This window comes from Sphaerodactylus townsendi, linkage group LG16 (assembly GCF_021028975.2).
Source record: "Sphaerodactylus townsendi isolate TG3544 linkage group LG16, MPM_Stown_v2.3, whole genome shotgun sequence".
Taxonomy (NCBI): domain Eukaryota; kingdom Metazoa; phylum Chordata; class Lepidosauria; order Squamata; family Sphaerodactylidae; genus Sphaerodactylus; species Sphaerodactylus townsendi.
In genome coordinates this window covers 18,712,621-18,728,027 of record NC_059440.1, presented here as the reverse complement: position 1 = coordinate 18,728,027, position 15,407 = coordinate 18,712,621, and the positions used below count along the sequence as shown (strand labels likewise).

The following is a 15,407-nucleotide window of genomic DNA, read 5'->3' as shown; positions in this document are numbered from 1 at the left end:
AGGTGACCTCTCAGCAGCAACTGGTCCTCAAATTCATCCTATCTCGGGTAGTAGAGCCATTTCTTGGAATCTGTTTTGTTTTATTACCTCTTGCTCAAAGAAGATGGGTGTAACTGGATACCAGCAATATTCGAAACAGCTCTTCATTTTACACCCAAGCTAGGCTGGACTAGAACCTGAATCACTCACATTTCCCAATAGCCTGAAAAATACTTCCAGAGAACTCAAAAAGATTGCACAGTGTTATGCCATTGGTCGGTTCTGATAAAAGGCATTATGTGTTCCTTGGGGAGGGTTTTTTTTACTTAGGGACCAACGTAGCTAACAATTTCATCCTGTCTCTGACACATACATGTTAGGTGCCATCACCACCACTAGATAAGTAACATAGTGACAAGGAGGCTTGCGTCAAATCAGGAAGTCCTGGGTTGAAATCCACTCACCAGGCACTCTTCCGCAAACCACAGCCTCTCAGTATTAGTTCTTCATTTGCTATAACCGTCATATTTGTGTCCCAACCTTCCTCTAAAGAGCCTAAAATAGTGTATGCACATGATTCTTCCCTCCCTCCATTTTACCTTCATAGCAACCCTGAAAGGTAGGTTACACTGAAAGAATGCCGCTAGCCCAAGGTTACCCAGTTACACTTCAATCACCACACAGCACAGGATCTTACATAACATAATGGCAGCCCACCTTACAGGCTTCTTTTTTATAATTACTGCATTCATTACAGGATTTTTATCCTACTCTTACTATATTGTAGGTAATTGTGGCAAGAAACATCTTAAAAGTTGAAAGCAATAGATAAGTCCTAAGTATTACTACAACATATTAGTACATTGCAATGACTGAAAAGAAATTCCAGTTAAAGTTCCAGCTCTGCAAAAAGTTTGCTTTTGGCAAACCGCTCAGCTTCAGTCCCATCTGCCATAAGAGAATACTGCCTGCTTTACAGGACTTGGTAAGGATTACAATAAATGCCCATGCGGCACCTTGAACACTAAAGAACAGCACAACACTTTTCAAGAGTGCGATGTGGGGTAGGGTGCTGAACTGAGATCGACCTAGGTCCACTGGACCATGAAATTCACTATGTGACTTTGAGTCAATCATTCTTGCCCAACCAAGCCTACTTCACAGGGATGTGACACAGAAAACAGAAGAACAAGTTACGCCCTCCTGAGCTCAAACGAAAACACAGGAGGAAATGTGAAAAGAGGCAGGGGACCAGACATACTTTAATAAATAGCCACACTATATGAGGCGTTGTGGGTTTTCCAGGTTGTGTGGTCCTAGCCTGGTCGTTTTTGCTTCTAAAAATTCGCCAGATCTATGCTAGGCATCTTCAGGGGCATGTCACAGTAAGGTATGTTTCTATGGAGAGTCTCCCCCTTCGCAATCAAAATTAGTATCTGGCCAAAGAGAGGCAAGCTGCTCTGCTGTCCCCCTATCCGCAGCCCATGCCTACGATGCAACTCGCCACGACTACTGTATGCCCACTTTCCTTAGCTGCTAGCGACTGCAACTTCTGCACTCGCGAAGACCCCCAAACCCTTTCCCTGCCACAAATTGGGGCAAGCTGGAGGGGCTCAGGAGCCCCTCCAGACGCACCACAACAAAGCCCGGATCGTGAAGCGCTAGAAGGGCCTGGCAAATGTCACCAGGCCTCCTGCCTAGCCCAGGAGCGGCGAAAAGAAACCCTGGAAGAGACGAAGAACAAAGAGCCCGAGCGCGGGGGGGGGGGGGGGGATAGAGGGAGGGAGGGAGGGAGGGAGGGGCCGGGCCGGCTCGCCTCCCCCTCCTCCCTCTTCCAGATCGGGGTGGGGGAAGGGAGGCGGCGATCCGAATTCAAGGCCCCTCCCCCCACCGGAGGTAAACAAGAGGCAACGGCAGAGAAACGGAGATCCCCCCTCCCATCACGCACACCTTCCCCTTCCTCCCGCTCCAAATCCGGCGCCGGCCTCAGGATACTCGCTGGTGCGGAAGACCTCCTGCGTGTGGGGGATGACGAAGCGCGGCTCCGGCTGCTTCTCCTCCTCCTCGGCCGTCTCCGGCCCCTCAGGCTTCTCTCCCCCCGCAGGCGGCGGCGGCGGCGGCGGCTTGGCCAACGGGAAGGGCTTGCGGCCCAGCAGAGGCGCCATCGCCTCACGAGGAAAATGGCGGGAAGGAAGGAAGGCGGGCGGCGCCCCTCCCCCACCGGCGAGAGAGCGAAGCCGGCAGGCGAAGCCTCAGACCTTTCCCCCCTCCTCCGCGCGCGCCCCCTCGCTCGCGCGCCTTCTGCCTTCTGCGCGTGCGCACACAGAGAGGGATGCGCTAAGGCGGGGGAAACAAAATAAATACGACGGGTGTTCAACCCTGCTCGTCTACGCCTTCCGACCTCTCCGGCGCGGTAACTTCTCTTCCTGCGCCACGGTTAGACCAACTTAAACCCGCCCTGCCGCGTGAATGGACAGAGCGGACGTCACTTAGCTAGGTTAGGTTGAGAGAGAGAGCGCGTAACCGGCAAGGGGCGGAGCGAAGAGCGCGTTATGTAAGCGCCAGAAAGCAGCGCAGCGGCGCCGCGGCCATTTTGTGCGTCGCTGCTGATTAGGTCCCGCCTTGCGCGGCCAATAAAAACGGGCCGCTATATCCGGGGTCTTGTGAAAGAAAAAAAAAAAAAAGCCCGCTTCCCCGGCTTTTGTCTGGGCGAACGGTGCTCGGCCTCGCCTTAAAGGGGCAGCTTCCTTAAAGAGGCCAGTCTGGAGCAACATGGGAAAATAAAGAGAGGCCTATTTTTCCAAGCAGGCAAGACTCAGGCCCCTTCCACACATGCAGAATAATGCACTTTCACAATTGTTTGCAAGTGGATTTTGCTATTCCGCACAGTAAAATCCAGCTTCAAAGTGTATTGAAAGTGCATGATTATCCTGCATGTGCAGAAGGGGGCCTCAGAAGTTCAAGAAAAAGCACATCCACTTCCAATGCACTATGCAGCTGGATTTCACAGTGTGGAATAGCAAAATCCACTTGCAAACAATTGTGAAAGTGCATTATTCTGCATGTGTGGAAGGAGCCATAGGGACACCTACCACGATTCTTATATGACCAAGGACCACAAAAATACCATCTGGTAGACGCTCTATTTCTTGGACTCTGGGATCTGCAATAATTCTCATTTTGACATGGGGGGTGGGCATCAGAAAGTTTTGAAATTTTATTAATACTTCAGAATCTTTCCAACACTAAAAACACACAGAAAAAAAATCACCAAATGACAAAGTACTTCTTCTGCACTGAATATTAAATCTAAAAAAACCCCACCTTTTTTAGCACTTGGTCATTAAGCACCTGTATCAAATTAGCTCTTTAGTGCCATTACTGTTAAAAGTCTAAAATTTCTGTTATTATTTTTGCAATCCTGAACCTTCAAACCATTAATTTCTTTCTGTTCTAAATATCAAGAGTTCCTAATCATCCAAAAATGTTATTCTCTTATTTGAGTAATAAAGTAAGCTTTGCCATCTCTGCCAACTGTGCGGTAATTCTTTTGAAGTATTCTTCTCTGTGGTTAACTGATGTCTCTTAATCATTTATCAGCCCAGAAGGAAGTAAACATTTTCGGTAAAGACCCATGACATGCCTTTTCAACTGCCTTTGAAAATCAGGCTTCTGTGAACTTCATCACTGCTCCAGAAGCAGGATACGGCTTGCTGATATATAGAAAACCATGCAAAGGGGGAATTGCAACACTTAGAACACAGTACAGTTGATGATCTAAACAAAGTCAGCATCTACGCAGCAGAGATTTTTGCAAGGGATGCCAGCAAATTCTTCCCCAGTAGAGGGTGCTAGAACTGCTGATCTTAGCTTTTCCAAGAACCAGCTCAAAATTATATTCACACACAGAAAATGCCATGGTGTTTGTTTATTATGAAGGACAGCTGAAATCCAAGTGAATTCAGGCTCTGGAGAGAAAAACAAACAACCATCAGGTCAGCAGAGTTTTCTTCAAGCATGTTTAGAAGTATGCAAACATACAGTGGGCAATGTCCCCCTTCATTAATGGTCAAGAATGGAGTTCTCCAACATGGTGCCTATGGCACTTGCCAACACCTTTCCTGGTCCTCACCAGGTACTTTTTTAGAAAGTACAATCATAGAGTTGGAAGAGACCCCAAGGGCCATCAAGTCCAAGCCCCTGCAATGCAGGAACACACAAAGCACTCCTGACAGATGGCCATCCAGACTCTCTTTAAAAACCTCCAAAGTAGGCGGGGTTGGCTGAAGCTTTAGATCAGAAGGAGCTTCTGATTGGCCACTGGAGACCTGTTTGGTTGTGTAATTGAAAAAAAACATGTTGCTTTGGGACTAGCTGTCACCACAACACAAGCATCTTAGCTGCCAGTCCAAAGGTAAGATAGTGTGTGCGAGAAAATACGTTTAAACAATATTTTACAAGAGATCCAGTTAAACAGAGCTCCTGCTTGAAATGTTGAAGACTTATCCGGGACTTCATTCCCTGAGTTTATTGTTGGCTCTGCGTCCTGTTACAGCCATTTTGTGACTGCCGTGTCAGAATTCCATAGGTGCCTGCAGGATCAAAAAGGATGGGGACCCCATTCTAGAAAAATGACACTTGATAATTAGTGAACTATATGGGCTTCACATACACCATCTCAGCAATTCTTATACTTGCCCTGCAAAGGAGGTTCGCATAATTCATAATTTTACAGAAGCTGAGTCAGTATGTCCCTGTAAGTCCCCATAAGTCCCTGAGAGTCCACAACTAATCTGAGATGCAGCAGGAGGGGAAACTGAGGTCACAAGGACACCTTGATTTATGTCTGGATCCCTCTCTGCATGCCTACAACTCTTTTGTTTTCTCTTTGTGCACAGAGTTCACCACATTAACATTGAGAATCGAGGAGTGGGCACAAACCCATACCCTTCCAACAGGGCAGACTCACTGCAAGCATTAACACAACTTACCGTGCAACCCTAAATAGAATTATACTTTTCTAAACCATTGACTTCAGAGGACTTAGCAGAATTTAAATTGGTTTAGGCTTGCATTGTTAACATCACAGGGCTTTAACAGAATACAGAAATGGTTAAATTCACCATAGGCTGGTGGGATAAGGCAGGATATCCTGAAAACTAGAGAAACCCGTCAAAATAGTCATATGGCCAAAGACCACAGAAATTCCATGTGACCATTGCCATCCCATCAGCCCTTCCAAAAAGCAAGTCCCAAAATTATTCTAAGTCTTATTAGTCATGATATAGTGAGACTGATACCTTTTTTGCTTTGTTTCTAGTTTTTGTGCTCCTAGTCCTATGGCATTGTGTGTTGGATGGCTCATACTACCTGATTGCATTGTTTTAAGTTGTATGATTCACCTTGAGTCTCAGCAAGAAAGACAAGCAGTAAATAAATAAATAGGGAGGAGCTGCGGGAAATACTTGGAGATTTTGGGGGTGGAGCTTGAGGAGGGTGGGATTTCTGGAGAGAAGGGACTTCCGTTGTTTATGTCACAGAGGACCTCCCAAAGCAGCCATTTTCTCCAGGTGAGCTGATCTCTGTCACCTGGAGATTAGTTGTAATAGCGGGAGATCTCCAGGTACCCCCTGGAGGTTGGCAGCTCCATTGATGGACCAAGAATCGGATTCAGTATAACACAGCCTCAGGTGTCCAAATAAATAAATAATACTCAGCATTGATAGAAAACATCTTAAGAGGTCCATGCGCTTCATAACATGTGGAGGAGATGGGCATTTTTACCCCGATGTTGCACTTGAAACACTAGACTCTAGTGACTAGAGCAGAGGTGGGCAATTATTTTTTCCATGGGGCCGCATAAGAAACAAAATATTGTGGAGGGCCGGGCCAAAAGGCAGGGGGGGGGCGAGGCGCTTTTGAAAGCCCCGCAGAAGCCGGCAGCCAAGGCAACCGGCTTCTACGGGGCTTTCAAAGGCGCCTCGCTCCCCAGCAAGGCAGGGGGGCCAGTCAGGGTCATCAGGCGGGCCGGATGTGGCCCGCGGGCCGTATATTTCCCAGGTCTGGACTAGAGCCATGTTTCAGCTAGGTTGATATTTGAGCCAGGAAATTCCTGTCTTGCCAGCTCTTGACTGCTTCACTATACCAGCCAGACACGTATCTAGGGAAAATGTAGCCTGGTGCAAAATCTGAGTTTTCCACAACACCCCCACCCCACCCCCCGGCGTATAGGCAGCTGCCCTCCCCCACCATGAGCAAACAATGTTTTTTTGTACCAGGTCTTGAAGTCAGTGTATGGCCCCGGCGGGAGGAAGGGGGGGCAATTTTCCGCCCCTATGTGACTAAATGGCCACAGCCCGGCGATATTTGACCCCTGATACCAGCTTATCTCCCATATCCATTATATGGACCTCTGCTTATTATTATTTATCTTTACTCATCTAACCTCACCTGAATACTTGCTAACAGAAGTACCTTGATCCAGCAAGGTAACTAGGGTCCATCTTACCCAGCTTTCTGCCTCTGTCAAAGGATATTCAGATTCCTCTGGGAACTCCAGTACAAACAGTGAGGCTATCTTTTGATTTTTTGCACTTAGTACTCAGAAGCATAGTGTCTCTGAACATTTTCGGTTGTCCTGGTTAATCATAGGCTGCCCTTCTTCCATCAATCCGCCAAACTGCCTTTTTAAAGCCATCTAATCTAGCAACCATCCTCCCATCTGAGGACAGCAAGTCAAGCTTCACGAAGTTGCACAGTGTGTGTGAAGGAAAGCTGTTCTTTCCCCTGTCCTGAAACCTTTTACCAACTGGTTTTGTTGGGTGACATCCCAAATGCAGGTATCTGGGGCCGGAGCAAATAAGTTCTCTTTCTTAAAGTTTGCAACAAGTGAGAGAAAACGGCAAGAGAAAACACACCCACCTCGCAAAAGAGAACAGGTTTGATGGGATGAAGTTGGTTGGGATGATGTTTGATGGGATCAGGCCTTGGTCATAGAGATACCATCCTGCAGCGGCAAGACCGCCCACGAACGTGATCCCCAATAAGCTTTTGAGAGCTACTGACTTCCAAGAAGAACCTGCAAGCAAAGGTTAGCAAATTCTTAGACACACATCATAGCTAGTGGGTGCTATATTGTTGGTATCAGAGCCTTTTCAGTAGTTGTCCCACTCCTGCAGTGCCCTTCTTCCAGGGCAGGGGTAGGGAACCTGTGGCTCTCCAGATGTTCAGGAACTACAATTCCCATCAGCCCCTACCAGCATGGCCAATTGGCCATGCTGACAGAGGCTGATGGGAATTGTAGTTCCTGAACATCTGGAGAGCCGCAGGTTCCCTACCCCTGTTCCAGGGGATGTCTGCCATTCTGCCCTTTCAGAAGCAGAGACATTTTTATTTTCACTCAGCTGGGCCTTCAAGAGAGGATCCCTTTCTTATTGTCGCATGGAGGACTAGTCTTGATGCTGTCAGGACTTGCTTTAGACAGATTTTATCAGTCCTTTATTTTTGTTTTGATTGCATTTATCTTTTTTTCCTATTTCTGTGTTGCAAATTGACTCAGAACATACTATGTAATACACCAGTCTTGCAAATATGGAAATGCAGACAAACAAACCTGTATAGCAATCCTCTGGGTAACTGGACTGGTCTGTCTTTTGTATTTCGATCACTGTTTCTTAATGCCAAATCAAACACAAAAGAAGGATCCACACATATATAATTGGTGTGTTCTCCTGTTCCTGTGTGAAACACAAGCTGGCAGTGTGGGGTTTCTACTTTTATCCAGCAATACTCCAAATTGTACAGCAAAAAATGCTATGAATAACGTAATTGGACTGTACACTAAACCCAGATGAATTTTGATTGAGCAAAACAGCGTGAACAGCTGTCGGACAGCTTTGTGTAGGACCCAACTCTCAGCTGATTGGGGGATGTGGCTCACAGAGTCAGCTTCTGATCCCCAGCAGAACCTAGCCTTACCAAAGGCTTTCACAGCCAAATCAACTGACGGCATGACCATGGCTACACAGCCAGGAAAACCCACAACAGCTAGAACCTAGCTTGTCCAAGCAACATCAGCAGAAACCGACTGTGAACTGCTGTTCACAGCCAGGACGTGAATCAAAAAACTAAACCATCTGGTGTTTGAGCTCCTGTTTTTAACCCACATGGGAGTTATGATGGATCATATAGGAGCACAACGCAGCTCCCTTCTCCCCTTTAAATGGCTTTACATATTTTTCTCTACATCTGGCTACAGTATCACAGGTAAACTGGGGTACAAGAAAAAGACTGAGTGCAATGGACCACTGCAAGGAGGGGGAACTTTAGTTTCTCTCACACGCAAACTCCATTTTCAGCTAAAAATACTCCTCAACTTACACACCAGCATGAAGAAGAAGAGTTTGGATTTATATCCCACCTTTCTCTCCTGTACGGAGATTCAAGGTGGCTTACAAGCTCATTTCCTTTCCTCTCCCCACAACAGACATCCTGTGAGGTAGGTGGGGATGATAAGAGTTCGGAGAGAACTGTGACTAGCCCAAGATCACCCAGCAGGAATGCAGGAGTGTGGACATACATCTGGTACACCAGATAAGCCTCCGCCACTCAGGTGGAGGAGTGGGGAATCCAACCCGGTTCTCCAGATTGGAATCCACTTGCTCTTAACCACTATACCACTGGCTGGAATGCTCATGGTTTATCTAGTGTGGCCCTTCAAACTGGAGAGAAACAAACCGGGGGGCAGGGTAAGGGCCTTCAAAAAGGCAGAAGTCAGGTTAGCCATCAGTCCACTGTAGAAACTGCACTCTGGAGTGGTTGGGAGAAAAGGATTCTTAACCCTTTCCCCCCTGGAATTGTTTCTGCTTTCCCCTGTGCGTGTAAGTCTTCTACCACATATTGAAGTTTTTTGCTTTTAATCTGGGGACAGTGACAGATGATTGCCACATGCCGTTTGGCCTTTAGGTTTCATGGTTCAATGGGCTTTAGAGAGAAAACAGCAGTCCTGCACTGGTTTTTGGGGACAGAGTTGCCAGTCTACGCAAGGGAAAACAGACCACATATCTTTTAAGGGAACAGCAATGCATCTTTTTGGTTCCCCTTCCTCCCTTACCCCTGCCAGTGTCCACTCCCTCGACCTGCTCAATAGCTCTCCCAGTGCTTGTCGCACCTCCACATTTGGACAGGGCTTCCGACGCACGGCAGACAGCCTTCATGACAGCCAGCTTCCCCTTTGGCTGACCGGGGACATAGATCTCCACTTCCACCTGGACCTCCTCCAGCTCCTTGCCCTGGTCCTCCTTTCGGATAGTTTGCCGGGCCTTTTTTTGTGGCGCTTTCGGGAAGATGCCCCGCATCAGTTTCTCCAGCTGGCCGCGAGCCTCTGCTGCTTCCCCCGGTTCCGGTTCCATAATGATCCCCACCAAGGCGCATGGAGCCTTCTGGACGAACTGCTTCACCTCCTTCAGGATCTTCTGGAGCTCCGCCTGCTTACCTTTCACGCAAGAGGCTCGGCATAGGAAGAAGACGAGCTGCTGTGGCTTGGCTCCCGAAGGACACAAGGCATTACATTGGCTCTTCAGGACGTCCGTGGGACTGATGGGGTGGCAGGTGGTAGAGAACAGGTCCTTGACAAAAGAACCCATGAGAGAATGGATGTCCTTGCCCCCCAAGGTCTCCCCGATGAGGAGCACCTCTGGTTTCCCCCCAACCTTTTGCATCAGGACCTGCAGGTCCTGTTGCACCTTCTCCCCAGGGCATGGTGTCTTGGGGGGCTGCCCTGGGCCCTGCCCCTCCTTGCTCATGTCCCCCTAGCATGGACTCAGCTGCCTTCTGCCCCTCTGCTGCCACTGCAGGGTTTCCAGTTAGCCTCCCTCCAATGATGTCACAATACATGCGCCTGGGCAGACAGACACACAAAGCTCAGTCAAGTCCCTCCCCATAAGCCAAGTCAGAGGAGCTTGGCTGAGCCCCACTTTTCACATCTGGACTGAAAACAAACCACTGGTATCCATCTGATTGGGGGCGGCGGTCCCAGTACAGGTCAATTTGTCCAATCAGCACTATTTCGAGGCAAAGATGTTCCTGATTGTACCATTTCAGTTGCAAATCAACTGAGCTATGCTTTTGAATCCTCTCCCCTGAACAAAATTATCTGGCAACAGAAAACTGAAAAATCGTACTAATCAGCTTCTGATTGTGTGAAAGTTTTGCTGTTCCATGGAGCAGAATTCAAATCTTTCCAGGAACCACGCCATCTAGGAAAAAGCTTTATGGCTAGATTATGCCAGTTACATAAACCGGGATATGCGTCTGCAAAGTAGCTCAAGCAGGACATCCCAGCTTGGTCGTTCTCAGCCCCCAACCGCACATGCAGAATAATAATGCACTTTCAATCCACTTTCGATCCACTTTGAAGCTGGATTAAACTGTGTGGAACAGCAGAATCCACTTTCAAACAATTGTGAAAGTGGATTGAATGTGCATTATTCTGCATGTGCGGAAGGGGCCTCACATTTTCTAAAGCAGAACTTGCCTCGACACAATTGCTCCACTTTTCAGGACGTCTCATGCCACTTTACTCATCCCCAGCACAAAAACCTCAGCATCAGTTAACACTAAACAAGTTTATTTTTCATGATGCAAATATTTTTTAACTTACTTATATTGTTTATAGTCTGGCCTACTCATTAAGGACTCAAGGATGATTACGCAGAGTGAATCAATACAATTGACAGGATGGGACATTCAATCAACAACGCAACCCTACAGTTGTAGAACCGCCTAAAGATCAAAGGAGAACCAAAGCACTATCTAAGTATTAACAGTGCAATCCAGGGGCCAGAAGGGCTGTGGAGCCAGCATAATTCTGCTATCAGCGTCAGTGTGGTGTAGTGGTTAAGAGCAGGTGCACTCTAACCTGGAAAACCAGGTCTGATTCCCCGCTCTGCCACTTGAGCTGTGGAGGTTTGTCTGGGGAACCAGATTGCGCTCCAACACAAGCCAACTGGGTGACCTTGGGCTAGTCACAGTTCTTCGGAGCTCTCTCAGCCCCACCCATCTCACAGGGTGGTTGTTGGGGGGGGGGAGGGAAAGGAGAGTGTAAGCCCCTTTGAGTCTCCTTACAGAAGAGAAAGAGGGAGTATACATCCAAACTCTCCTTCTTCTTTCTAAGATCTGGTGCGCCCTGGGCGCAAGGCAGATCTTTGTGGAAAGGGAGCTATGTTGCTCAGAAGGCAGCTGGTGGGGCTGGCTGTCCGGGTCCCTGCCAAAGAAGGGTGGCCCTGGAAGAATGGGCGTCGTGCCTTCCTAAGACCCGGTGCGCCCTGGGCGCACGGCTAGGGAAGGGGCGCCCGGGCCGGCCTTTCCCGGGTCCCAGAGCGGGCGCGGCGCCTTACGTGGGGCGGCCGGGGGCGATTGTGACACGGGCGGGCGGCCGGGCGGCCTTGCAGCGGGGGTCCCAGCGCCGCGGGCCAGCCAGGCGGGATGGAGCGCCAAGAGCAGCCGAGCGGGAGCCCGGCGCGGAGGAGCGGGCGAGGCCGGGGGCAGCGCGACGCCGAGCCCGAGGCGGTGGTGCAGCGCACGCAGGTGATGCTGCTGGCCGGCGAGGCGTGGGAGCCCGAGGGCGCGCAGGCCGTGCTCAGCTCCTTCGCGCACCAGGTGCTGCCGCCCGCCGCCAACCCCTGCGATCTGACCCGGCGCGCCCTGGGGACGCCCCCCGACGGCCAGCCGCCCTCCGCTTTGGTCCCTCCAGCGGGCCAGGCCAGCGGGCAGCTCATCTTCTTCCTGTGCCGGCCGTCGTCGCTGCGGGAGCGGCTGCCGCGGCTGCGGGAGGTTCTCCAGGGCGTGCGGGAGCAGAGCCGCAGCGCCCCGGCCGCCCTAGTGGGCGTGATCGTGCAGCCGGCGGAGGCCGAGGAGGCCGACGCCCGCGACCGCCTCCGGGATCTCCTCCGCGAGGTCTTCGGGGCCGAGGGAGGCTCGCCGCCCGTCGAGGTGCACACGGCCATCTTCAAGCCCGGCCGGCCCGAGGGCGCCCTCGAGGTCCAGCGCGTCGGCGGCAGCTTCTCCAGACCCCAAATCTCCGGTGAGCGAGGCTTGGCCCGGGACCAGCCACGGCGCTTCCTCTTGAGTCTTTTGAGCTGGGACAGGGCTTGAGCTGGGACAGGGCTTGTTAGCCAGGGGCCTGCACTCTGCACATGTTCCGGTGTCATAAAATGCCTGTTGTGGGGAGAGGAAGGGAAAGGAGCTTGTCAGCCACCTTGAGTCTCTTTACAGGAGAGAAAGGTGGGGCATAAATCCAAACGCCTCTTCTTCTCTTTTTGAATATAAATCTCAGATTACTATTCAATACCCATCATCTTGCCGGAAGAAGCATTTCTTCAAAATGTGTCCCATCTCCGTAATTGAGCCCTGGCTTTCAGGAAACATTAGGGAGTATCAGCTTTGGCCCCTTACATTAAAAATGCTGATACTCCAGTCCGCACAGTGGATTGGCTGCCCCCCACCCCGGGATTTGGAAGCAACCTCACCATCTAGTATACCCCAAGTCAGAGGTGTATGGGGGGTGGGGGGAATGGCATGAAGGACAACACCTGCTCCTGGTGCCCCACCCCCCCGCGCTCTGGGGCGGAGCTCTGGGCAGGGGTGGCTCAGACAAGCACTGCAGCGGCAGGCCAGCTCCAGGACTGGCCTGCTGCCGTGGCGCCCACCCACAACCCCCCCCCCCTGTCCCTGCAGGCCCCTCCTGCCCTCCCCAGGCCCTGGAGAGGGCAGAAACTGGCTTGCAGGGAGGAGGGGGGCGGGGAAGGGGAAGGGGAAGGGCACCATGGGGGGGGCAGAAGCCAGCCTGCCACTGTGGTGCCTGTTTGAACTGCCCCCTGCCCCTGAGGGCCTGGGGAGGGAAGGAGGTGACTTGAGTGGGTGCTGTGGCAGCAGCCCAGCTAGGCGCCTCCCCCCGCGCCAACGCAGCTCTTCCAAACCGGATTGGCGCGGGGGAGGAGAGGGGGCCATTTTGCGCCCCACACCGTTGGGCCCGTGGTCATCTGACCCCCCCTGTCCCCATGGGCGGCATACCCCTGGCCCAAGTAATAACAACACGTGGTTTACTTCAGATTCTCAGTGTGTTCTTTGCTTTTCCCTCCCCAAAGCCAGCTCCATGTGGCTGGACAAATCAAAGTTGATACAGATTTTTGGAGCTATGCTGTCAGCCGGGACAGTGGCGTACGGAGGCTATTACTTCTACAACAACCCTCCCATGTGAAGCACTCGGCCCTGCCAATAAGGCCTCCCTTCCTACTTGGTTAAGGTAGGTCATAGGGATTCTGATACTGGAGCAGCTACAGTAAAAAACCAGTGGGTACTTTGTGTTTTAATGAGGATAGTGGATTAGGGGGACCAATGGGACTAGTGATAGATCAGCAGGATTGGAGCAGTTTTATGTGATTGTCAATTTTAAGGGGGGGAAAATGCAAGGTCAAGGTGTTTAAGAGAATCTTTGGAAACAAACCTGTGGTTGTGCTTATTTTTTTAAAATCTATGATGTCTGTATATCTGGACAGTGCTGTTGAGCATGTGAAAGAACAGCAGCGAATCTGCATTTTAAGTGGAAGTGACAGGTGTCAAACTCGCAGCCCTCCAGATGTCATGGACTACAGTTCCCATCATCCCCTGCCAGCATGATGCTGGCAGAGGGTGATGGGAACTGTAGTCCATGACATCTGGAGGGCCGCGAGTTTGACGCCTGCAATTCATACCTTCTAAGTCCAAGGGTATAACTCTTTTTAGGGTGGCACTGTAAGTTAGTTCATAATTTCTCATGCATGCATAGTCAGTTCTGTCTTATGTTTCTGAATACATCTACCTCTATTCTTGAATTTGGTGCTCTTCTCCTAATGTGGTGTCTACCTTTCTTTTCCAGTTCTTGTGCCCACCTGGATTTTCAGCTGTCACCAAAAATAAAATATTACAAAAATCCAAAAGTCATTTTCTTGGCCGTGTTGTGCAACCAGCTTGGACCGCGCCCATTCCTGTACAGGCGGAAGCTCTCCCCGCTTCCACCAGATCTCGGCTACAACAGAAGCTGTGTGTATCTGTTGACCTGCTGGAACTCTGTGATCAGTGTTAAACAAATGGCCAGCATCCTCTTCCCTTCCAAAAGGGGAAAGATCCAAGACTCTTTGTCCGTTCCCAGTTTAGAATCAAAAACACATGCTTCCATGTGACAGTGAGCATTCCCTGGCCACACCTATGCTACAACTGAAGGGGAGAAGTGTTATTGCAATTTTAGTTCAGTTTAAGCATAGGGTGTCATAGCAATGGCCTATTCTACTTGGTTTGTATTGAGAAATCTTAAGCAGTGGCATAGTGGTTAAGAGCAGGTGCATTCTAAGATGGAGGAACTGGGTTTGATTCCCCGCTCTGCCACTTGAGCTGTGGAGGCTTATCTGGGGAATTCAGATTAGCCTGTGCACTCCCACACATGCCAGCTGGGTGACCTTGGGCTAGTCACAGCTTTTTGGAGCTCTCTCAGTCCTACCCACCTCACAGGGTGTTTGTTGTGAGGGGGGACGGGAAAGGAGACTGTAAGCCCCTTTGAGTCTCCTACAGGAGAGAAAGGAGGGATTTAAATCCAAACTCTTCTTCTTAAATGCCATGTATGGTCTGGTCAGGGAGTCACAGCAGGTAAATAAATTAATTTGGTTAAGAGAAAGAGAAGAAACAAAATATTAGGAGAAGCATGTTGGAACAAGCAGAACCGTCTCAAATATGTCCTTCCACAACATCTACAGTTGGGATCCCCAGCTTTGTTGAACTGGTGGGTGCTTTGGGAAGTTTGAGAAAAGGTAGCAGGTGCCACCCCAAAATGGCTGCTGTGAAGGGACAATTACAAGGAGTTGGGAGGTCCCGACCTTTGAGACCTGCCGCCTTGAGCCTCCTTGCAGGAGAGAAAGGTGGGGTATAAATCCAAACTCCTCCTCCTCCTCTTCTTAAAAAGGTAGAGAAAAGTGGGGTGTAAAAACCAATTTCTCCTTCTTACGCTCCCCCCCAAATGTGCCTTGAGCAACACCCCCTCCATCCTCTCTCTGTTGCTGTCTCCCTAAGTCAGTGATGGCGAACCTTCTCGAGACCGAGTGCCCAAATTGCTACCCAAACCCCACTTATTTATCGCAAAGTGCCAACACAGCAATTTAACCTGAATGCTGAGGTTTTAGTTTAGAAAAAACAGTCGGCTCCAAGACATGCGTTACTTGGGAGTAAGCTTGGTGGTAGTCAGTGGCTTTGCTTTGAAGCAACCGTGCAACTCTTCCAATGGGTGAATCACGACCCTAAAAGGGTTTACTCAGAATCAAGCCCCATTGCCAGCAACCGAGCTTACTCCCAGGTAAAGGATTGCACTTAAGTTCTTTTCATGAATATCAGTGGGGTTTAAC

The 15,407-nt window shown here is 50.0% G+C and overlaps 3 protein-coding genes across 3 annotated transcripts in view; 1 reads left to right on the top strand and 2 right to left on the bottom strand.

The window, feature by feature from the left end:
- Positions 1-2,401, bottom strand: part of BAZ1B (bromodomain adjacent to zinc finger domain 1B) — a 32,296-nt gene extending 29,895 nt beyond the window's left edge. The window contains exon 1 of the mRNA XM_048518784.1: positions 1,975-2,401. Within this exon, the coding sequence (XP_048374741.1) occupies positions 1,975-2,144 (170 nt within the window). The 5' untranslated portion in view covers positions 2,145-2,401. The remainder of the gene's footprint in view (positions 1-1,974) is intronic.
- A 1,500-nt stretch (positions 2,402-3,901) lies between these two features.
- LOC125445529 lies at positions 3,902-9,782 on the bottom strand. The gene is made up of 3 exons (XM_048518614.1): positions 9,092-9,782; positions 6,901-7,057; positions 3,902-3,947 (listed from the first exon to the last, which is right to left on the bottom strand). Exons 1-3 carry the CDS (start codon positions 9,780-9,782, stop codon positions 3,941-3,943), a joined length of 855 nt encoding a protein of 284 aa, XP_048374571.1. The 3' UTR covers positions 3,902-3,940.
- A 1,480-nt stretch (positions 9,783-11,262) lies between these two features.
- On the top strand, positions 11,263-13,955 carry LOC125445936 (uncharacterized protein C2orf72 homolog). Its single transcript, XM_048519377.1, has 3 exons — positions 11,263-12,061; positions 13,125-13,282; positions 13,895-13,955. The coding sequence occupies exons 1-2, from the start codon at positions 11,464-11,466 to the stop codon at positions 13,235-13,237; spliced, it is 711 nt and encodes a 236-aa protein (XP_048375334.1). The 5' UTR covers positions 11,263-11,463; the 3' UTR covers positions 13,238-13,282; positions 13,895-13,955.
- Positions 13,956-15,407: the final 1,452 nt, after the last annotated feature.